The sequence below is a fragment of the Acanthopagrus latus genome, chromosome 14 (genome assembly GCF_904848185.1).
Source record: "Acanthopagrus latus isolate v.2019 chromosome 14, fAcaLat1.1, whole genome shotgun sequence".
In the NCBI taxonomy this organism is placed as follows: Eukaryota; Metazoa; Chordata; class Actinopteri; order Spariformes; family Sparidae; genus Acanthopagrus; species Acanthopagrus latus.
Genome location: NC_051052.1, coordinates 21,278,591 through 21,301,821, shown reverse-complemented (window position 1 = coordinate 21,301,821; position 23,231 = coordinate 21,278,591). Strand labels below are relative to the sequence as shown.

General features: G+C 44.9%; 1 protein-coding gene across 4 annotated transcripts in view; it reads left to right on the top strand.

Annotated features, from left to right (window-relative positions):
• phf21b (PHD finger protein 21B) overlaps positions 1–23,231 on the top strand; it is a 75,637-nt gene that overhangs the window by 15,069 nt on the left and 37,337 nt on the right. For all 4 annotated transcript variants that reach the window (XM_037121747.1, XM_037121744.1, XM_037121745.1 and 1 more), the window contains one exon: positions 22,022–22,072. In XM_037121747.1, the coding sequence (XP_036977642.1) occupies positions 22,022–22,072 (51 nt within the window). The remainder of the gene's footprint in view (positions 1–22,021; positions 22,073–23,231) is intronic.

Sequence of the window (23,231 nt, the reverse complement as noted above, 5' to 3'; positions counted from 1 at the left end):
GAGGATGTGAAATACATTTCTGTGATTTTTGATGATATTTTTGAAGAGGGGTAAAAAGGTGAAGGTCACCAAAATGTTCTGAAATATCTCCAGCTGTCCTTCAGTGTTGTGACTCAAACTGTGGTCACCTGATTAAACACCTGAAGCTTAAGCGCGGCTCTAATTTTCAGATCCTGGTAACGAACAGAAATAACTGTACTGAACATTTGAAGCTAAATGTTGAGCTGACATATGAACCTTCACGTTTCCATTCAGACCAGCTGGAAACGACCTGCAGTTGTCATTTGGTCCTTAATGGCTTCCATACATCTTGTAGCAGCAGTTGATTGGTGCATGTCTGCCCACAGGACTCTTTTTTTCTTCTTCATAAGCATAAAGATGTGTGAACTCACTTCCTGAAGAGTGAGATAAACCGTTTGGACCCAGCGGTCCTGCTGCAGAGGCTCGGTGAACTCACCTTGAACGCTGTAATTTAAAGGACAGTCGTGACTTTTTTTTCACGGAGATTAGAATCGGGTCCTTGTTGAAGCATTTTTCTTTCCTGTAAAGGGCGCAGCATTAGGAAAGGCAGCCGTATTGACTTTTCCCTCGATAAGGTTTTCCAGCCCGTGTGTGTGTTGATAGCAGAGCGGAGCGGCGGGCCGAGGCTCCGTCAGCAGCTTACTGGCTGACAACGCCGCTGTGCACAGTCAGCAGCGGGACCCGGCCAGAAAGACCCACTTTATCATCAGACGCTGAGCTGCAGCATCTCAAGCCGCTGCATGGCAGATTATTGTGACAGTCACCATGACAGCAGCATCTGAAATGTCTTCATGCGAGATTTCAGCGAGGAGATGTCCTTAAAACTTCTCAACTGACAAAAACTTTTATAGAAAGACTTTAATAGTAAAACAGTCTGATCTGCATTGACTGGACGGCTGGAGGAGGAAGTTTTATGAGGTCCAAGAAAAGTTCTTATTAAATAAACTTTGCTTCAATTCAGTTTAATATAATTTGACTTATTTCAAACACCTGCAGGAAAGATTGTCTCCATACAGCTCGTCTGCTGTAATCCAGAACCGCAGAAGTCCAGAGATCACAAACGGATCTGAAAAGACGTCATTTACACCTTTAATGAGCTGAAATCTTCTGCTGAGCTGAAAGCGTCTGAAGCAGGTTCACCAGCTTAACCACACGTCCAGGGTGTAAATAACGTCTTGTCAGATCAGTTTGTGTCTCCGGCTCCGTCAGTCAGGGTTAATGACTGGATTTACATTTTTATGTGAACTCGTCCTTTAACACTGATGGAAAACACTGTAATGAAGAAGCAGCTAGAAGAAAGAAGATCATCTTAAATCAGCACGTAACTGCACCATGAGACCGTCAGGATCAATCGTAGCCTCGTCACTGTGTCGCGCCCAACGCTGACCCCGGACAGGAAGTGATGTCAGTGTGACGAGTGTCTCTGATGTTCGGCAGCACCTTCATCAGTTAGAGGGAACATGTATGTGCAGGGGAACGCCGCCCTGCGCTCAGACTGACAGGATGATGGGCTGCTGCAGCCGGCTGCTCCCATAACCCACTTCACCTCCATCTGTCAGACGGAGAGCGACGCTTTACTGAACACGGGAGCTTCACTCAGTGAACCCGACAGAGCTGCATTGAATTTTTTGTCACGTTGGGATTCCTGCAGCTGTTTCTCCAAACAGCAGGAAAACATGTTTCCTACCTTGATGATGTGCTGGGAGCTTTGAGGTTTGCCCAAACTGTCGCCTGCTGATTTTCATCCAACAGCTCGACTGTGGTTGTGGATTTTCTGTCTTTCCTCTTCAGCAGCGTCACAACTGAACTCCATATTAAATCAAACCTGAACACAGAGAGAGATTACTCCCTGCTTTAGTTTTCAGCTCATGTTTGGGCAACAGAAATGTTTTGGTTCTGGAAACAGAAATAATTCTGTTTAAGCAGTTTCATAAACATTTGTTGCTGCTGTCGTCGTCGTCGTCGTTCTGGGAGCTGAGGAGAGTCACAGTATCCGGCTCAGGCCTGGAGGAGTCGGAGTTGAAAGTGAGCTTATTCGCTCCCCCGTCTCCTGCTTTTGTATTAACTGGGCTGCTCTGTAATCTTTTATTTATCCTCTGAACTAAAGAGGTCATCCTGATTAAACATTGAGCTGGAGCGCTGCAGTTTGGGGAGTTTACAAAGAGAAGGAGAGAAGAAGAAGCGTCAGAGGCAGAAAGTCAAGTTGTTGTTGTTGTTGTTGGCGCCGGCGCCTGTCATCACCGGATCTCTGTCCCCGCGCTGTGATTCGTCGATTAGCGCCCCACAATCCCTCTCATCTCCAGTCTGGATCCATCTTCAAAGTGACAAGCACTGCTGGTGTGCAGATATTATAGGGATGAACTTCTGAAATAAACAATTAGGAGCAGAAGAAGTCTGGTGTTGTAATTAAACTACTGCTCATTAATAGCTCCACTGCGACGGGCCCGCCGTCAGCCAGCGTGGGCTCCGTCTCCAGAGCTGCTGAATCAGCCCCTCCGCAGCGTCCTGACCCCTGATTGGCTCAGATGGCACTGTTAAATGGGTAATTATGAAAAGGCCAGGGGTGCCGCTCCATGAATAATGTTGAATGACTGCTCACAGCAAATTATTAATTGTTTTACTTGATCTGTTGAACTGCTGTGGACTGACTCGCAGCGTATCAATTACCATGTTGTTCTAAGTGTTTGCAGTGGAAATCCAATCAGCGTCCAGCTCGTACAGCCACACGAGAACCGCCGTCCTATATTTCAGTCTGTCAGACACCTGGAGCGACCCGGTTTATATTCATATTTACTGGTGTTTGACATCTCAGACAGTCATATTCATATATTAGTTTTTGATGCGACGTCAGGACATTTCCAACAATACCTGGTACGATTAACATGATCTCTGGTCGCAGTGACTGGTGGTCTGGACCTGTCAGATATTTCTAACGAGACGTCAGGATGATTCCAGCTGTGCTTTTTAACGAAATGTCTGTTTTTTTCAGCCATGTCAGATATTTCTGATGTGACGTTGGGTCATTTTTAACTGTGAAGTGTAATATGATAAAACCTTTTTACAGCCATGTTTCAAAACCAGACATCGTGATGCTTTCAGCTGTTTGTGTGAGAAAACAGAGTATTTTTGAAGAGACATTTTCCTGCTGCGTGTTCAGCTACAGAACAAAATATCTCAGTATTTTAAAGAGGTGTTGTTGGTGGCACTAACAGGTATTTTAAGCCAAAACCAGGTGATGTTGTGCCTTAATCTAACCAGACTATAAGCACAGTGTTGTCACAAGACGAAATAGAAAATTGGGCCTAAAGAAACTACAGCACGTCTCTGTTTTTGCTGAAATGTACTTTTCTCAGATGTACTCTGGCCAGTCGGTGGAGCTCACTGGTGTGCATGTGATTATCTCTGTTATTCTAGCAGGATGGAACTTTGTCGGTGCTTCAGTGAGGATGAACAGGTCTGAAGCCCAGACGTGTGTTTTGATAAGGCTGAGGACGTCGAGCTGTATTTGTCCTCGCAGGTCTTTGTCTTTGTGAGAAAGCGAGCAGAGAAAAGAGAGGAATGTTATTGTCTTTCCCACAGCAGCTGGTTGCTTCTCAGCCCCTGCTGTCCAGGCCTCATTCACTGCTCTCTGATTAGCTTTTTGTTGCCTCTCCCTCCGTCTCCTGCCTCTGTATATATATATGTGTGTGTGTGTGGGAGAGGAAGTGGTTCGTTCGTCAAGGCTTTTTTAGGAACAAACAATGGACTCAGTCAGCCAGCTAAACAGACATCAGCAGAAAGAGGTCAATTATGGAAAAGCACTAACAAAGAGCAAAAAAACCTCTCAAATGTTCGTCTGATTAGTCTTTGTTATGGAAACCATTTCGTGCTCCGGCTCAGAGAAATTGGCCTCCTGCTGTCGACATCAGGGCTGATTGTACGTCTGACATCTATGAAAATGTGAAACGCTGCAGCTTTTTCCTGCTCTCTTCACTCCTCGAGCCTCTCGTGATACAAAAAAACCCAGAACATTTTGTCCTGCTGGAGTTGCTGCTCTCCTCCAGTCGGGTCCAAACACATTAAAAAGAAAACTCACATCTTAAAGCTGCAGAAAAACAGTGTGTTTGTGTGTATTCACATCAGAACAATGTGTGGGAGTGGCCTGTGTTTCTGGCCTTCTTACCCAGCAGTCATTTACATACTCCTTCTAGGCCAGCATCCCACAATGCCCTGCTTTTTATGCATTATTGAGTCTCCTAGTGGCATCCTTAGAAGGGGAAGAGGCCTCGCCATAAAAGGAAGCAGGGCTGCGTACTCAACAAGGGTGACTTCAAAGACCCTTTGAAAAATTGATCAGGTGGGGTTGTAGCTAAAGTAGATCTCAGGCCGAGGCCTTTTCATCAGGTCCACCGCACAAAACAGGAAAACACAAGCAGCCATGTTATTATCAGTCATCTGCCAGAGGTCACATCCTCCTGGTGTCTCAGCTGATTCTTCTCAGATCTTCTCAGAAGTGATAATACCGTAAAAATTCCCTGGTAACGGCGTTAATCTTTTAAATCTTGATTGCAACTCATTAAAAACAACAGATGAATGTGAAGTTAGAAACTGAAGCAGCAGGATAAAGATTTGTTTTTCTCGTTGATGATTAAACACTCGGACATCTAATTTAGTCCTTCAGTACTTTTCAAGCAAAGTGAAGAAAAGTCGTGAATATCTTTTATTTTTCAGTCTTTTAACTTTTGTCCATGATCTGTGGAAGAAATGACAATTAACCGGTAAACATGGAGGTGATGAGCAAACGGTATCAGTGATGGTGCGACTGTCAGTCAGGTGTCTGAGCGTCTGTGATGTCACAGCCGTGTCATCAGTCCCATCAGCCCATTGTTGTCCTCCTCAGCGTCTGAGTGACACCCCACGCCAGAGGCCGCGGTGCGTTTGGTTCGTTTGAGACCGCAACGCCTCGTCCTCCCTGTGGAAGGTCACGGGGTCGTACGTCACATGACATCAGCCGGATGGTAATAAAGACCGAGCTGTACGTCATGTGCCGCATCGCAACAAACACCTGGAGGAGGAGGAGGAGAGGGAGGAGGAGGAGGATGAGCAGGAGGAGGAGCAGGAGGAGGAGGAGGAGGAGGAGCAGGAGGAGGAGCAGGAGCAGGAGGAGGAGCAGGAGGAGGAGGAGCAGGAGGAGGAGGAGGAGGAGCAGGAGGAGGAGCAGGAGCAGCAGGAGGAGCAGGAGGAGGAGGAGCAGGAGGAGGAGCAGGAGGAGGAGGAGGAGGAGGAGCAGGAGCAGGAGGAGGAGCAGGAGGAGGAGGCGGCTGGTGTCAGTCGTTAGGGGGAACAGGGACGATCAGGTGATCAGGCATCATTGATCTGCCCCACATGTGTTCTGTTATATTCAGTCACCTTCTTTATGAAGCACTTTTTAATCTGAGCTTCATGTTCAGAAAGAGAAGAAACATTTAGTGAACAGTAACTATATTTTGGAGGTTTTCAGGCAATAAGCAGTTATATCAAAATATAACAAGATATATCATAAATCATATCATATATAAGATTTATTTATTTTTAGACATGAGTGACAGTAACACAGGTTAGTGCTGCTCAGATCAATCATTCTTGTGATCTTGTTGATAAAATGTCTGAAAATTGTATAAAATCATCTTCAGTTGTCCAAATATTTCTGTGTTGGGAGTTTTACCTGAAAACCAACTGTAACAATTTATTGACTATAAAAAATCTATATTAACATACATAAATAATTGGGGAAAAGTAAAAGTAAAAAGGTGAATATTGTTTTACATTTTAACTTTTAATTTTTAATTTTCAGTTTAAGTGTAAATTGGCCAAAAATATCTTAATTTCCTTCTCAGCTGATGAACTGAACTATGAATAATTTATTAACTGTCTTCAAATGCTCACAAACCTCATCACACGCAAAGCCATTGATTTATTTATTAAAAAACAAAGTAATTAATAATAAAGTTTAATAAATTGTTTGTTGCTGCGTTACTTTAAAGATGCAACTTAAAACTATTAAAAATGTTTTAGCAATTGAAACATTTTTTCAGAATTTTTTGTTAATTTCTTGATATTTGAAAAATAAAAACACTTATTTCCTGCAGGAAGTTCTCGTTAGCATTTTATGACTTCCATCTAATTAAACCTTAATGAGCGTGCAGTCGTTTAGCAGTCATGAAATGCCTGCAGGCTAATAATCACCTTATATACTTGTTAAATGAATTATGAGAACAAAGAAAAGGTGACTGAACGCAGACGTGAGCAGATCAGCTCTGAACGGTCCGACTGACGGAGCCCGAGCTGCAGCGGTGATGGAGGAGACAGAGGCTCCTGTTTGGGCCCATGAGGACTCGTCCTGATTTACTAAACACTTCCCTGCCGTCCCATGATGCAACAGAGGAGGAGGAGGAGGGGGAGGGAGTCGCACAGAGGAAGAAGATGAATGTGTCACATGATGCAGGGCGCTCACAGTCGTTCATTATGTGGCGCCGGGCCGCGTCGAGGCGGCAAACATCTAAAATGAAAATACTGCCGTAGAGCCTCGCACCGCCTCACGTTCACCTCGGAGACGAGCGGCCGGACCGAACGGACGCCACGTCCTCAGGCTCCGACAGAACAAAACACATGATTCATCCTCTGGAGGACACGATCAGATGTTTATTGGATATCTTCACCTGATATCAGATGTAATCAAACTCAGGCTGCATCACCGATCAGACTGAAAAGTGACTCTGTATCCCTGACAAACTGCACAAGCTGACAGGATCCCTCTGATTGTTCCGACATATTTAACAAACCAGGAACTAGAGAAGTTTTTCCTGAGAAGTGCGGCGTCACCCTCCTCCTCCTCTGTTGTTGCTGGCAGTTTGTATCCGGTCCCGCGTCCAAATATTTAGTAGACGGAGGGATATCGGCGGTGTCGTGGGGATCGAGCCGGTGTTAAGCTGTGATGAGCTGTCAGGTCTACGCCTCTGTGCGTCTAATCCTGCCATCCCTCTCAAATCTGATCTCATCCACAGATCTGCAGCATAGCTCAAGGCATCGCTGCTTTAATACTGATAATGCCTTTCTAGTTTGCGGGGAATATAATCTTTGGAAATCCCCTTAATCAAAGCAGCAGCGACACAAACATTGCCTTGGAAAACGGCCGAGTAAAGACTTAATGCCACAGAGAGTTTACCCTCCTTCTCTGCTAAATTTACCTCAGCCTGAGCCGCCAGGAACAATACAGTTAAATTCTGATTATTACTCTTTATGTGCTCTGGTAATGTGTGGAGGTTTCTGAGCATCAGAGTCAACGTGATGAAGATCGTCATGGCTTCTGTTTCAGTCTGGTAATAATAAGGCTGCTGCTCCTCAGTGTCCTACAGACTCAGGCTTCTTTAAACATGAGTCCTCGAACGATTGACACCTCGTGATATTACAGCATGGTGATGTTATATAAGTGCAGATGATACTTAGGATTATTGGAATATGTGATCTTATAGCAGAACTTGTCTTTTGTAGCAGCTTTTTAAAAACATCCGCCTGTTTGTTTCCTGTCTTCTCACAGTGAATTAAGATTCTTTGTGTTGCTGCTCGTTTGGTCGGTCAAAACAAGAATGTCTTTGTGATTTTAACTTCACTGCAAATATCCCCACTGAATTTTAAACAGGACGTGGTGAGTGATCCGTGCCGACCGTCCTGATGAACCGAGCACACACACGAATCTGACAAAACACCTGTTCTCTCAACACAAACTTTGAGAAGAAGCTGCCATCGCTGGTGGAAGAGAAACATCATCCTGCTAACTTGGGGGGGAAGGTCAGAGGGTCACTGAGAGAACTCATCCTCTGGAGACCATGAATCTCCAGCCTGTGCTGAAGCCTCCACTGTCAGACTGTCTGCTGGGCGTTCAGTTTTTTGTCGGCCCACATAGAAGCTGAGCTGCCAGGACTGGAGGCCCTGGCTGCGCGGCAGCTCCGGCTGCAGCAGCAGCAGCAGTGAAGATAGCGAGTTGCAGCGATGGAGGAGCGGCTGTGCTTTGAAGTGAAGTGTGTTTTCTTCTTCGCTGTGGTGGAGAAACCTCCAGGGAGGCTCTCCGCCTTCATCCAGGCTCCTCCCACTGTCAGCCGCCGCTCGGCAGCCTCCCTGATCAGCTTCAAAGTTGGGGACATTTGTGCCTCAAAAGTCTGTGTGCTTTGAAGTTGTGACGGGGCGCCGCCACAAAGGTACATTCACCCGTAAAACAGACTCCGCTCGCTAATTCAGCGTTGATATCCACATTTGTTTCTGGCGCTCAGAGCCCAAAGGTTTGCCAGGAGTCGAGCTAACAATGACAGTGACTGTGAAAACACTCCGACATCTTGTGAAAGCAGAATGAATCTGCAGGCGGTTCAGACAGTCGGGAGCAATAACAGAAACAGTCCTGTAATGTTTAAATATGGAGTTTTCTTCAGCCTACAGTAACGTTACTTCACCTCACCAGGCTACTGTCTGATTCCTCTGCTCTGTCCGTCTGCATGTTGTCAAATTAGATTTAATATGTAACATCTGATCCACTGTATCAGTGATTGGAAAGCAGAAGAGGTGACGAGAGTCAAACTGATATTATGGAGTAAAACATTCCAAAATATCCATATATTGATATTGAAACAGGTGTTTACTCCATCGATCCATCAGATGGTGACGAAACATCTGTGACAGATGTTACGGAGGCACGACACTTTGAACAATAAACTTTATTGTCTCCAGCAGTGAAACAGTTACATTCACTGTGGAACGATTATTAATAACCCCGTTATTAAATCTGCCTTATATAATAACTGATATTAAATCTATGTGCTGATCATCAATGGTCATGGAAGTGATCAATATCTTGGATTTGAGAATCTCTCTGTAGTTTGCTGAACCACAGAAGGACGTCTGTAGTTGAATTTAATTTTAATGGTGAATATTATTTGAATTTATGAAGAAAACTCCAGGATAAATTCACCCTGTCTTTGTAAAGAACAGTTAATCTGTTGATTGTTACTAGTCCAGGTGTGTGTGTGTGTGTGTGTGTGTGTGTGTGTGTGTGTGTGTGTGTGTGTGTGTGTGTGTGTGTGTGTGTGTGTGTGTGTGTGTGTGTGTAGCCATGGATTCTGCCGCCTCTATGTAGAGCCAGTTCTAGATGGAGGTCCAGATGATTCTGGGTCTCTCCTGAACCACCTCCTGTAGCAGCGGGTCAGAATCAATCTGAAAGCACATTTATTAATCGTGAACATCAACAATATTCAGCCTCACACGTTTTAATCAGATGTGAATGTGTGGGCTCGGGTCTGCAGCGGGAATCTAATCCGACGCTCTGGAGATGAAGTCTGGTCTGTCACAGATCTTTAGAGTGGTGGAGGTGCCACACCAGGTAATTCTAATTTCATCCCTGATTTGGATGGAGCTATTCTGAGCCGTGTTCAGAACAGCAGAATTAAGATCCAGTTTCAGTTTCACGTAATGGAAACGCTCCATCCAGCGGCGACGGGCCCTTTCATCCCGCTGCTGCTGCGTTAGCTCGTTACTGCTCCAGCACTCTGTGAAGACATTTAGTCAAGAAGTGAAAGCGTGGAGGAAAGAGAGAGATGTGTGTCTGCGTGAGTCACTCACCTAAAAATATCACCCATATTCCTCTGTTCTGTTCTCTCTGCCGGGTTACGCTGACCTGTGAGTCAGAGCTTCAGCTGGAGCCGTTTGGAAGCAGCCGGCGTTCAGGGCCGACCTGCCGACGTGACCGCCAGCACACCGTGTTGTCAGGGAGCGAGCGAGCCGACGGTGCTGATACAGGACGGGTGGAGCAGCAGGAAGAGACGGAGGGAGGTTCGGTGCAGCACACAGAGCTGGGACAGCTACAGCAACTGCAACTGCACAGGCCTGAAACAAAATGGCTGCCTTCTGCTGACAGCAGAGAGGTGCTGTGAGCTGCTTAAAGTTCCAGTGGAACAGAGAGAGAAGCTGTTAGCTGCAGCAGCCACGTCTGTTAACACCAGCTGCTCGGATGGGGATATTGATTGGTTGATTGATTGATTGATTGGTGTTGACGAACGTGACATCATACTAGTTATAACTGTGTGTTTGTGTGCAGTAACACATACAAATTAAGATTCATTCAAGAGTCATCAACATTTTTTATCATTTTCCAGGAAATCAAAACCTTAAAAATACTTTTTAAGAATAAAGACAAAATGAGTTTTTGGCTGCTGATGGTCCAGATTCTGGTGTAAACGTGAATAAAAACATTCAAGCTTTGATTTTGACTTTAAAGGGATAGTTCGTGTCTCTTTATGAGGACTTGTATGAGGTTCTTGTCTCTAGTCAGATGGTTTCAGCACCAGTGTGATTTGAATGATAGTATTATAGTGTATGTATATTATTATATATTTTGACTAAAACCTTTTAGTCGACTGAAACTATGAAGGATAAAAATGACAGTAGACTGAAACTAAAAGGCTCTTTGTTCTGAAGACTGAGACTAACTCTGAACTGGCTTTAGTTGTTATCTACTGTGAACCAGATAACCTGACCACACACACACACACACACACACACACACACACACACGTTATTATCTTCTACGGACAGATTTTAGTTGTGCACACCAGATATCGATCGCCTGTAATCAGATATCTTGCGTGGAGAGGAAATATTTAAGCTTTGCTCTAAGATTTAAGATTTCGTCTCTCCGGTTGTGAGAAGTCTGTCGTCTGAGAGGCTCCACGACAGGAAATGGTAAATATAAATCTGTTCTTTATCTGTGAACGAGACACTCAGTACAGGAACTCAATTAACTGTCCAAACTAAAGAAGAAGACTTTGATTTTTAGACTTTACATTCTGGCTTCAATGTGTAACAGACAGTGTGTGTTGAGCTTCAGAACCAGCTCTGATAGTTTATTAATAATTTTGGCCTCGGACCAAAAGGAAAAGGAAAAGGAAGCCTGACGAGTCTCGGTGGAGTGAAGTCCAGATGAGTCATGTGTTGGTGTTTGACAGACGGACATGTTGCAGATTCACCTGCAGGAACGCAGTGATGATGAGGAGGAAGCTTTTCTCTTGTTTCAGTGTCGTCAGGAGGACGTGGTGTTAAATAAGACGCTTCTCTACGTCGTGTCTCTGGTGTGTTATCTTCTGTGAGCAGTATCTCTGTCTCCACTTCCACACCGGCTGGATGTTGACGGTGATTTGTCGTTTTTTTTCCTCCTCTCCTCCCTCTCGTCTCTTTCCTCTCTGCTGCAGCCAGAAGATGGCATGGTTCGTATGCAGTCTCCTCTCAAGCTACAGATCAGGGCTGCTGCCACGCTATTAATAGCTCTGCCATGCTTTAAAATGAGTGTGTGTGAGTCTGTAAATAAACCGCTGCTCGCTGGGAGGGAACACAACTGTACGAGCCGGGCCTCGCTCTGCAAAACAGCACCGAAATGCAAACAGGCACATAAAGCAGCACGACGGTTTGTGACTGTGAGAGGCTGATGATTGTGATTCGAGCTGAAAGGGATTTCCTGGCTCGAGCTGAGATTCAAGGCTGCATATGTGTCACCTTTCCTCTGCCGGGACCGCTCTCCGACAGATTTCTGCTGCAGGGTGCTGTTTTTTTTTTCCACCCAGGTTTTTATCGTGTCTTTGGGACGGCAGCAGCACCAGGCCCAATTTTGTCAAAGGCAGTGACACGCTGTGATAAAGAGCTCCATGTGAGGAATTAAAAGCAGGAACAGAGAGACGAACAGGCCCGAGCTGGAAATGTGTTTCATCAGAGAGGAGAATAATATGTTTGCTTAATCACGTCTCACTTTAAATGTGCAGCCAAGTTGCCTGGTAACTAAAGTGGAGCGGAAATCGTCGACTTAAGAATCATAATTTAACAAAAGCAGCAGGAGGACGTCTTTGAATATCCGCGTACAAGGCCTCAGAAATGTCCTTGAGTGCAGCCACATGCAGCGTTTGACTCGTGGATTGTTCCGCCGTCGCTTTCTGCACACTGAAATCTGTCACCATCAGTTGCTCTGGAGCAGTGCGAGCGGATCTGAACGGGTTGACATGATTGTTTTAAAGAGAATATGTTGATTGTGTAAAGGTACATCCACCAGAACGTGCCTGAAGTACGCTGCTGTGTTCTGTTCAGACTCTGTTCACTTATTAGTCATATTTTAACAAAATCAGGGTGAGATATCTTGTGGATTTATATATCATCTGTGTTTAACATCTAAACATCTTTGAGTGCACCTTACTAGCTACTAGCAGCAGTTAGCAGCAGTTAGCAGCTGTTAGCATCTGTTAGCATCTGTTAGCAGCAGTTAGCAGCTGTTAGCAGCTGTTAGCAGCTGTTAGCATCTGTTAGCAGTAGTTAGCAGCTGTTAGCATCTGTTAGCAGCTGTTAGCAGTAGTTAGCAGCTGTTAGCGGTCACTGCAGTGATATGCTGCCTTGTCTGTTGTCCCAGTGCTGCTGCTAACTAGCTGCTGGCTTCCAGCTCTTCTAGCACACCTGACAAGTTCCAGTTCAGGTACATACAGTCACAGCGGGTTGAACTGGTACACTGAACCGACCCAAACCTGTTTTGGATTCATCTTGTAAAGTCTTGATGTGAATAAACTCTCACTTCTGTTGAGTTGAAGATTTAATCCAGTGTCAACTCGCCTCAGTGCTCGATTTGTATCTTTTTTGTGATTCATCAGCATCAGATTTATCTTTTGACCGTGTGAGAGACTTTCTGTTAGCCAGGAGCAGTTAATGCTGATAAATGTGAACATTTCATGAGGTTTGTGCAGTTATTGTGGGGATCACCTTGAGCTGAAGGCCGGCGGGCGGATGAAGAGGTCTTGAAGCACGTCGGCTGTGTTCAGCACTGAACCTCTGAATGAAAAATGCCGTTTTGATTCATTCATTTGTGTGTTTGTGTGTCATCTGTTACCGGAGAGACAGAGCAGCAGCAAGATGAACTGTTGTGTTAATAAAACCACAAACAGTTCATCAAAACCAGCTAAATAAAAGCTGAATCATCTGTGGGGTGTTTGTGAGGTTTGGGGTTAAATTTAGCCGTGGCGGGGGCCGTCCTTGTGCTGCCAGTCAGGCGCTTACAAAGAGCGCCGTTTAATAAATGGGACTTTAATTTGTTTTTCCTCGACAAGGTCGCTGTGAGTGATGGGTGAAAGGCAGCTACGGCATGTAGAGTTGGAGTGAAGAGGAGGGAAATGTGGCGAGGGGATGATAACGGCCTCGATTTATGCCGATGTGTTTGTAGAGGCTAAAAACTGCAAAATCTACAAGGTGGTTCTGTTCAGAGAATCATTCCTCTGATTGTATTTTACTGCACATGAATGCATCGCATGAAGAAAGGAAAGGGTGGAAGGCAAGAAGGACCTGCTGCTGAGATGCTCTGTGGTCTCCATGGCAACAGGAAGATAAGGCTTATGGGTGCTGTAGTATTAACAGCGCTCCGACACACCAAACCCCAGCAAAAAAAAGCAGGATTTAGTAGAATTGCAGTTGTCTGTAGTTTTTAAACATTTTCTGAGGCTGGGAGTGAGTTTAGTTCACATGATTATAAAGACGATGATTCATGAGACTATTGTCTGAATACATAACATGGCCAAAAGTATATGGACGCCCGTTTCATGCTTACTCTGGCATACCTTTGTTTCCAAAACAGAGAGCGAACAAGCAGAAGCAGACTGGACCAAACTAACATACATCACTGTTTAATCTAACAGATGTTTTTAATCTTACTGCATTAAAACTGGACCTTCAGATGACAAAAATGATGAAATTCAAAGGAATCTATAAGGAGGGGAGCGATGGGCCACGTTTCAGTTCTCAGTTCAGGTGTTTGTAAGTGAAACCAGCTCGTGGCTGCTTCAGCTCGACTCTCCTCACGTCCTGATAAGCACTGAACTGGTGCTCACAGATCCACAAAAGATTTTTTCTTCTTAATGTTCGGCCCTGACACAGTCTGACTCTGCTATCAGTATCTGTGCAGCCGCTCTGCAGCCTCTGCTCGACTGATTTCACCCTCCGTCCAGACGGCTGTGATGCGTCTTCCTTGCCCTCTGACATACACTGTGTTTACATGTCGCCCGTCAGAGACACCAGCTGCTTTGTTAGCACGTATGGACATCTGAGCACTGCACAGGAAGCTAATGAGAGCAGCTGAATGAGGTTCATGTTCGCTGCTCTCTGCAGCCAGGAGTTTTATTTTAAAGGCTGACATTTTAGCTACCTCTGTAAATGTATTCAAATTAATTTCCCATTATTGCCATGCTTATCGGAGGCCGCAGAGACGTAAACAAAGATGCGGACAAAAGCAATTAAAAATAAATGGGGTTTGGACAGAAGTGCCCCGGAGAAAGAGATAAAGGCAGAACGGTACGGACGCTGTGAGCTGCTGCTGCTGCCGTGCTTTTAGTTTTTATTTTCGTCACAACTGTTGGAGCTGCTGTGGACTTTTTTGGGCGCCGTCCTGAGGCGTCATCACACTAAACGGCTAAATTAACCCAATTATTTGGAGCGAGCTGAAGTGCTGCTGCTGCCCACAGGCGCTGTGTTATTTCTGAGGACTGTATATCCATGTTGTCTCTCCACAGCTCCTGGCTACCACCGTGTGTGTGTGTGTGTGTGTGTGTGTGTGTGTGTGTGTGTGTGTGTGTGTGTGTGTGTGTGTTCACTGCACATTATTCAGCGGTCAGCTGAATCTGGGCCCTGAACTGAAGAGTGATTACTGTGCGGCTTTGCTTAATGAAAAATAATGACTTGCTTGCTGCAGATTTTTCTTTTTTTGTTGGTGCTCTTTAGTGTGGCACTGAACTCTGCTGTACCTGAGCTCCGTGTCAAAGGGATACTTCAGAAATGAAAAGAAAACCTCGGCACAGTTTGTTCCGCCCTTCGTGGAAGAGGCAACAATAGTTCTTAAATGAAGGCCAGTTTCCGTAGCAACATGCCAAATATAACAAGGCTCCTGCGCGCATACAAATAAAGACACAGTGCTGCTGAGGTGGTTCTCCGGCCTGATCTCGCTCTCTGACGGTATTCAGTCTTTACAGCGTGTCGTTCAGATGAAGGCCGTGCTGCCTCAGACACGTGAAGCTGCTTTGTGTTTTGTTTTATCAGCTCAGAGGAGGTGAACGTACAGCGCAGGCGTCATTGACCTCTGCTGCCTCCTCCTGTGTGTACATCCTTTAATTAAACATCCATTTATTTTAATGCCTTCATAAAGAACCTGAATCAGCAGAGCTGTAGATGTCTGTATCCATTTCATTTCATAGGACGGCTGCACGATATCAGATTTTCACGACACCAAACAAGTTTGCGATAATAATAATATGATAACTGTAGAAACATTTAAAAGGATGTTCTCTGTTCTCTGTGATTACAGTTTTATAAATTAAACCAACAAATACGCCCGACAGTACTTCAGGTCGGACCTGATGCTGATGGACCGTCACTGCAGTCCTGAACCGTGTGCATGTATATTAATAACTGTGGAGGGGAACATGACAAACTAGCAGTAGAGGGCAGCAATACGATGTTCCAGCGTTTACTGTGCCAGCCGAAGTAGAAGAAACAGTATTTATGTTATTATGTGCAGACGATGTTCAGGTCACATCATGAGGTCTGGGACAAACTACAGAGACCTCTCATTGTTTCAGTGTGCTGATCAGTATGTTGGTCCACACACAGCCATGAGTTTTAGCTAACAGAAGTAAAAATGCTAAGATAACGTCAAAATCCTCACCACTCGGCAGCCATCTTGGCAAGACCAGCCCTGTTGAAATGTAGATAGCTGAGACATGATGCCGTCAGCTGGTTTAATGATATCTTCACCTTCCATGCTTATTAGAAGTCCGTCTGCAGCCGCAACAAATCGATTTAACATGTCGAATATCAACTGTGAGCTGACGTCAATGCAACAGTGTCATCGATGTGATGGAAGCGGTGGGATGTGTGTCGCACAGCCGCCTTTCTAGCTGTTACAGACTTTTCTGTTTGAATTGCAGGAAGTGGTTCGTGTCCTCTGTAATGTCTCAGTGATCCACCACAGTGAAAGCAGCAGTTATCTGCAACAACTCCTCCTCTGGCTGGATATTTAATTACATGAAGATTCTGGTACCTGGTCGTTCAGTGAGGAGGGTTCAGCGCTGAGTTAACGAGCGCAGCGCTGGCTGCAGGTCAGCTAACGTCAGCTAGCTCTCAGGCTATCAAACATAAACACTCTTCAGCCTTGAGATTATCATTATCTCACATGTATTATTAACACAATATCATTATTTTATTTTTTTACATCACAGTTAGTGCCAGTAACTTAAAAAGTGAAAGAATTGATGTTTGCACAAAAATAAACGAGGACCCTGAAGAAACAGAGGAGGGTTTTCTTGTCAGACTGAGCAGACGAGGTGGGTGTGCTGGGAGTCGATTGTGCGTTTTATATTCATCTGCTCACGTCCAAATAAATGTGAGGACTGCTGGTTCCCCTCGGTTCTGTGTGGTGGAGCGTTAGTCACTGTGACAGGGTGAGCGGGAGGAAGAGGAGCCGCATGTAGACACTCAGTCTGGTTTTCTTTATGTAACGGTTACGTGAGTCTGTTAGCTGTGGATCAGATTCTGTGTCTGTACGAGGACGACTTCCTCTCACGTGTGCAGCCGCAGAAGACAAAAGACAATTTCATTTACCTGCATCTAATGAAAAGGCAATGTGTTGTGTGATCGCATGGAGATGGATTGGGACGCACACACACACACACACACACACACACACACGCTGCCTGCAGAAATGGATGGCGGCGTGTCGTCGGCAGCTCCCAGAGGCAAAGCGAGAGGCCACACCACGTCTGCAGCTCAATCACGTTCTCCACAGCGACCTGTTAGAGAGCGACTATCAACCGTCTCTCTCAGCGTCGGCCTCCACAGCTCAGTTTGTGATGCTGACAGATGGAAGCCCATCAGAAAACTGTGAGGATGAAAACAGGAAAGATAAACGGCTGCTGTTCTGAATGTAAACAGGATTCACCTCTTCATGTTCATGTTACATTTGGAATAAAACATTTGTTCAGTCGGACGTTTTCTGAAGAGCCGCCATTTTTTTATCATTTGAACGTAAAAAGCAATAAAAATCCAGCGTGTCGCTTGTTTGTTGTTTGTCCAGTCAAGTGCAGGAAAAGTTCACGGTCCTGAACCGCTGAGATTTATAGAAGTGGCAGCAAATCAGATTCTATCCACCACACAGTAGAAACCAGCCCGTCATCTGAGTGGAAGGAACAGTTCACCTGAAGAGAAGTCCAGCCGATTGTTGCTTCGTGGTTTGTTCAGTTAACTGTTTCCTCTCAGTGACAGAACAACGTACGTTTGAGTGTCATCTGCATAAATACGCACGAGGATTTTACTGCCTCTATCGATGAGGTTGTTGGTGATTGGTTGGTTAGTTTGTTGGTTTGTCAGCAGGATTAGACAGAAAAACACTAACCAGAGAGAGCAAACTGAGATGGATGAGTCTCGGCCCAGAATAGACCCAGTAACGTTTGGAGTGGATCCAGATAAAGGGACATACTGTGTACAATTGTGCGTTATCTGTCAGTGCTGTAGTCTCTGCTGGTCTGCATATCGATCTTTATATGACCGATTCAGAAGCATTAGTAAGTTGTTATGACCTAAACGTGGAGCAGCTGCTGTTTCAGAGTCCTGCCTGGTCAAAAAGCAGCAGTGTTGCAAAGAAAAATGTTTTTTCCTCTAAAAACGACAGAACAGCTGGTAAACTGAGCTTCCAAGAGCTTCTTTTAATTAACATGTAGAAACAGTATCCACAGGCGTCCTGAATGATGCTCCAGAAGTCGTTTTCACTGTAACTAAGTGGCTGTTTTCCTGCTGGAGCTGTGAATATGTGAGAGCCACACCTCTAATTGAACGCCGGCATGTCGGAGCATGTTCCAGCCTCACGCTGCCATCAGCTGCTGTCACACCCGGGACCAGGCCTCCTCCTCCTCCTCCGGACCTCCACCCCGCTGCCTCCTCACACCTCCTCCTGCTCCTTATACCTCCAGTCCCCTGCGATTGGTTCTCTAACGCTCCAGCCAGTGTCCTAAAATCAGGCTACCTGGCACAAATATTTTCTGCTCCAGCTGAAACAACAAACATGATGAAATATTGTCAACAAATCTTCAGTCGACAGTGAGAGATTTCACCAACATCCGGCCATGTTTAGAGTCTCCAGAGGACGATTCCCCAGAGCTCAACATTTTGATTATGACAAGATATTCGTCAAATAAATGTTGAACTCTCCTGTGGATATTCATGGTCCCAGAGGATGAATCCTTGATTTACTTTTCCCCTGCAGCTTCTCAAATAAGCCAAAACTACTTCTTTTGCTTTTAGTTTCCCACTTTGAATAAAGTTCAGAAATTCTTCTGTAAACGCATCATATCCTCAGAGGATGAACCCTTTTCATTTAAACACTTACAGCTCGATTCTTTCCGTTCTTGACTTTTTAATCTGGTTGAAACATTTCTTACAGCGTGACCTCGTGTGCTGTGTCACCATATTTGAATATTATCTTTCTGTTTTCAGTCATGATTGATTGGATTCAGATTTTCTTTAACCTTTGACCCTGGCTCACACATAATCACCTTTTAACAAGTTTTTTAGCCACTTTTGGCAGCTGCTGTGTGCTGATTGGACCACCGAAGACGTGTTTGTTCATATACTTGGCGGCAGATAAATGTGGGGCCCGGGCTGCAGCCCACAGCAGAGAGTTGGGCGTGTTGCGATGGAGGCAGCTGGGCAGGTGGCCGCTGTTTCCCACAAGGCTCCACGGTTGCAGCTTTGAGAGATGAAGCCCGTCAGAGTTAGCCAAACAACGCTAATGCTCTCCCCAGAAAGCCTCCCCATCCAAATGCTAACAAGGAAGCAAAAGCCGGCTGTGTTTGTGTGCATTTTGAACAGATGCTCTGGCTGTAAATATGGGGGGGAATGCCATTTGTTTTCATTTTGTTGCATTCAGGGGAAGGGGGAGGATTATGTGTTGAGAGAGAAAACAGTCATTCACATGCAGTCAGCCGCAAATTCAGTCCGTTCTTTTCTCTGAGCGAGCTGATCTTTATCTTGTCAACTAAATATTTGTATTTTAGGAGTGAAGGGCAAACAGTTGGCCAGCTTTAACACAGAAACTCTGCATGAATGTGCCAATCAGCACGCCGTCTTATACTCCTGTCCAATCAGCATCTTTCCTTGTAGTGTTTCATGACCTTGATGTGAACTTTTGTTTCAGAAAAGTAGAATACATTTTTTTTCACTCTGCTCATTTAAGTGGAACAGATTAGAAGCATCAGTCACTGTGGAACCACTGAAGGTTTTGTCTTGCTTTGCTGTTTTTGTTCTTCACAGCTCAATTTTCACTGTTGGACAAAGTAACTCTCTGAATCAGTAAATGCAATTTTCAAATGTCAGAAAATTGGTTTGAATAAAAGTTTTCTTCTAATAACTTCATGAGCAAGACTGAAAACTGAAGAGGATTCATCAGAAGGGTGCTGACAGTAAAGGTGGCGCCTCATAGCAGCGACTGAAGAAGCTGGAGTCTTGATTTAAAAACGGAGGAGAGAACAGATCACAACCTGATCTGAAAAGATGTTATTAACACCTTTTTTCATGCACCCACTCCATGTGAGGTGCACGCTAACACTGTAGCTCAGCAGCTACAGTGAAGATTTCATCTTAATAAAAGTGTAAATCTGGTCTGAGATCAGTTAGTGATGTGCTCGATGCTGCAGACTGTGATCACAGCAGACGAGTGATGGAGACATCTGATGTTTAAATCAAGTCTCAGCTGCTTCAGTTGTTCAGCAGAACGCTGCGACTCTGTCAGGTCAACTCTTCCTTTAAGATCAGTTATGATCCAGTTTTGCTTTTCTGACTTTTTGTACACAGATCTGGTAATAATGTCTCAAATGAAATGATACTTGATGTTATTGTGCCTCTGTGTTGGTGACGGCTGTGGCCAGAGGCACAATACTTTGGATAATCCGTTCATCCAGTTTCGTGAACGCCTCGAGGGAATTTCTTAAAATGGCCATGACTCAAGAACTCAAAGGAAGCTTTAACGCACTATGACATCACGTTCTGCTAAACTTGTCACAACCCCACTGGTACACAGACACAGTCGCCAGGCGTTGATTCTGTTTTCATTGAGAAACGTGTAATTTAATTCGGGGACGACCCTCAAACATCACGCCAGATTCACACAGCTAGACCTCGAACAAACTGAGGACAAACACTGACGTTATTTATGCAGCACTGTCAGCAGTTGTTAAAAATCAGCGCAGGATATGTTTTAAACTGTGTTTTAAAAGAGCTCCGCCATGTTTAAAACCTGAGAGTGTGTTTTACTTGTGAGTATTTCCTCCCCAGCCTCTGTCCTGTTACAGCAGAGGTCATCGTCCTCACGTCCTCCTGCTGATGGCTGTAACGACCTCCTCCTCTGCAGTAGCACTGACTGAGCGGTCTGAGGCGGAGGAGGTGACGGTGACACAGTAAAACGTCCTGTTGTAAAACGGTGCAGTAATCTCTCTCTGACGCAACGCCGCTCAACTCCCGAGTGCACCTGATCTGGAAACTATCAGCGCTCCGCTTATAAATTTCCCCAGCGTGAAAAGCAATGCATACCGAATGAATCCGGCTCTATTTATCTACCCGACTATCCTCACACACTCGTCTCTCTCCGCCCGAGCCACCCGCCCCGCTGGAGGGAAATTAAAAAGTCAAGATTCTCGACCGGGCTTCAGTTTTTCTGCCGCTGTCCCCAGACGTTCCTCCATGTTAGATTATAGTTGACAAATGGACACAGATCTTCCTCTGCCGGCTCGGATCGGTCCGGCTGTGATCACACGCCTCTATTGGCGTCTCCTGAGGCTTCGCTGCTGTTTGATAAAGAGCAGGGTGGGCGACGAGAAGTCGAGCAGCTGCTGATATTGATGAATGAATAACACCTCCACCTTTTCTGTTGCACCAGCATCGTCCATTAAAACGCCTCTGAACATTTGTTGTCCACTGAGGATACATCTCGACGAGTTCAGTGATTGATTGTCCGTTACTCTACCTGTGCTTCATTAAAATACAAATGCAAAAACTGATGGTTGCATTTCCATGAAATCTGCTGTGGATATTCATGGTCTCCAGAGGATGAACCAATAACATTCTGCTGAACCTGGACCTTTCCTGTCTTGCTGTAAAAAGTTGTTATTTTGGTTTATGACAAGATATTTTAAAAGCTTATGACTACATTTTCATTTGTTGTGGTAATTCATAGTCCCAGGAAGACAACTGTCTAAGATGTTGGTGACCCCAGAGGATAAATCTTGATGAATTTACTGATTTCTTTTTACCCCAAATTTCTCCTTGCCTGAGGAAAAAAATAAATAACTGGTCAGATTATGATGAATTTCACGACGTGTCCCCAGATGATGAACCCTTTCCATTTAGGAAACTATGAACTCAAAACAAAATTTCTGCTCTACGACAAGATGTTACAAGAACTGATCGCCGCAGTTAAATTAGATCTGCTGTGGGTGTTCATGATCCCAGAGGATGAATCTTTTAATCCACATTTGTTTGGATGGGAGTTGAGACGCTGCTGTCCTCTTTGAGGCTGGTGTTCAGGTGTTTACAGGTGGATTCTGAGCGATCGATGTGTAAATATACTTCTGTAAAGTAACGTAACTGTTGTGTCCGAGCCATCGATACTGCTCCTGTTCTGTTCTGCTCTCAGTGGTTTCAGAAGGTCACTGTTTCTAATCAATGAGCGTCTCCATTGAATTTTCAGTCGGTGTGATGAGATGTATTGATCTGTCAGGTTTATTAATGATTGGGTTAACCAATATCAGTCATGTGAATCAGGATTTCTGAATCTCCAGAAATGTCACCACACCGATTTGTAAAATGTCGATACGCGTCTGTATTCATGCGATTCCAGTTTCCTCCTGAACGTTTTATTCACTCTGTTTTCTTTCTCTCTCAGTTGCAGAATCAGACGTTGTGCAAAGGCCTCAACGAACTTCAGAACGGACAGGTGAGTTCTGTTCACAGCACACTGATGGTGGGATGGATATATACATATATGTAGTTATACCAGTTTCGTTGTGTTAACCTGTGACCTGCTGTTGCCATGGGGAGTATTTGGATGTTTTCTTCTGAAGAGCACGGAGACTTTGGCTCACTGAAGAAGTTTATTCTCGAGACCTGAGCACATGAAACTGGATCACACTCTGTCTGACCTGCAGGTGCTTCACTGTTTCATTGGACCAGACTCCCTTAACAAATGTGTCAGTTTAGTGAGTTGTTGAGTTGGAGACACTTTATAAACTCTGTGAAACTCTGTCTCTGACTCATTCTGCATTATTTGGACCTTCTTGTTAATTCAGCAAATGTTCTACATGAACTTCTTTCTGTCTTTGAGTAGAAACATGGAGTCTGTTTGTTTTTGTAGAGCAGAACGTGAGATCCGAATGCCCAAGTTGACAAGCTTGAGGGAAAGTATAACATAAAGTGGACTTTCTCTCTGAGACTGTGCTGGGGCAGACTTGCAGTGAGTCTCTGTGGCTGCAGGAAAGTGCTGATGAATTTAAATGAGTTGAAGAGAGAGGAGTAAAACAGAGAGAAGGATGGAGATTCATTACACGTCAGTTTAATTTCAGAGCTGCGATTCATTACGGAGTGGAAGTCGATGGTGGTGGCTCTTCTTTCTGCAGGCCCTCACAGAGCATGTGATGCAGAAGAGCCCGGAACAAAAAAAACCCTAATTAAAATGAACTGTGCGCTCTGTGATGGGTGGATAATTGTTGCGAGGCATCAGTGTGTGTAATTGAGGCTGAATTTGTTTTACAGGTTTACCTTGTAAATGGGTAGATTTGCATTTTTTCCCTCCTCGGCTGGTTCTGGCAGGACTCTTGTCAGTTTGAGCAGCTTTCAACGCGCCATGACGGTGGTGTTGTAAACCGTGTTCTATCAGCGTACTCTCACTCCTGCTGCTGTTAACCAGAGGAGCTAATTAAAACCGCTCCTCCAGAGTCGACCGCTGCCGTTTCAACCATACCCACAAAAGTTCTGAGTGATTTCTGCAGAACAAAAACATTCCCAGAGGTGTTGACGAGGAAGCAAACCGCCGTCGGCCACATTAAGACAACAGATAAACACGAGTCCTCACCAGTTGTTGCTCAGCGAGCTGCTGC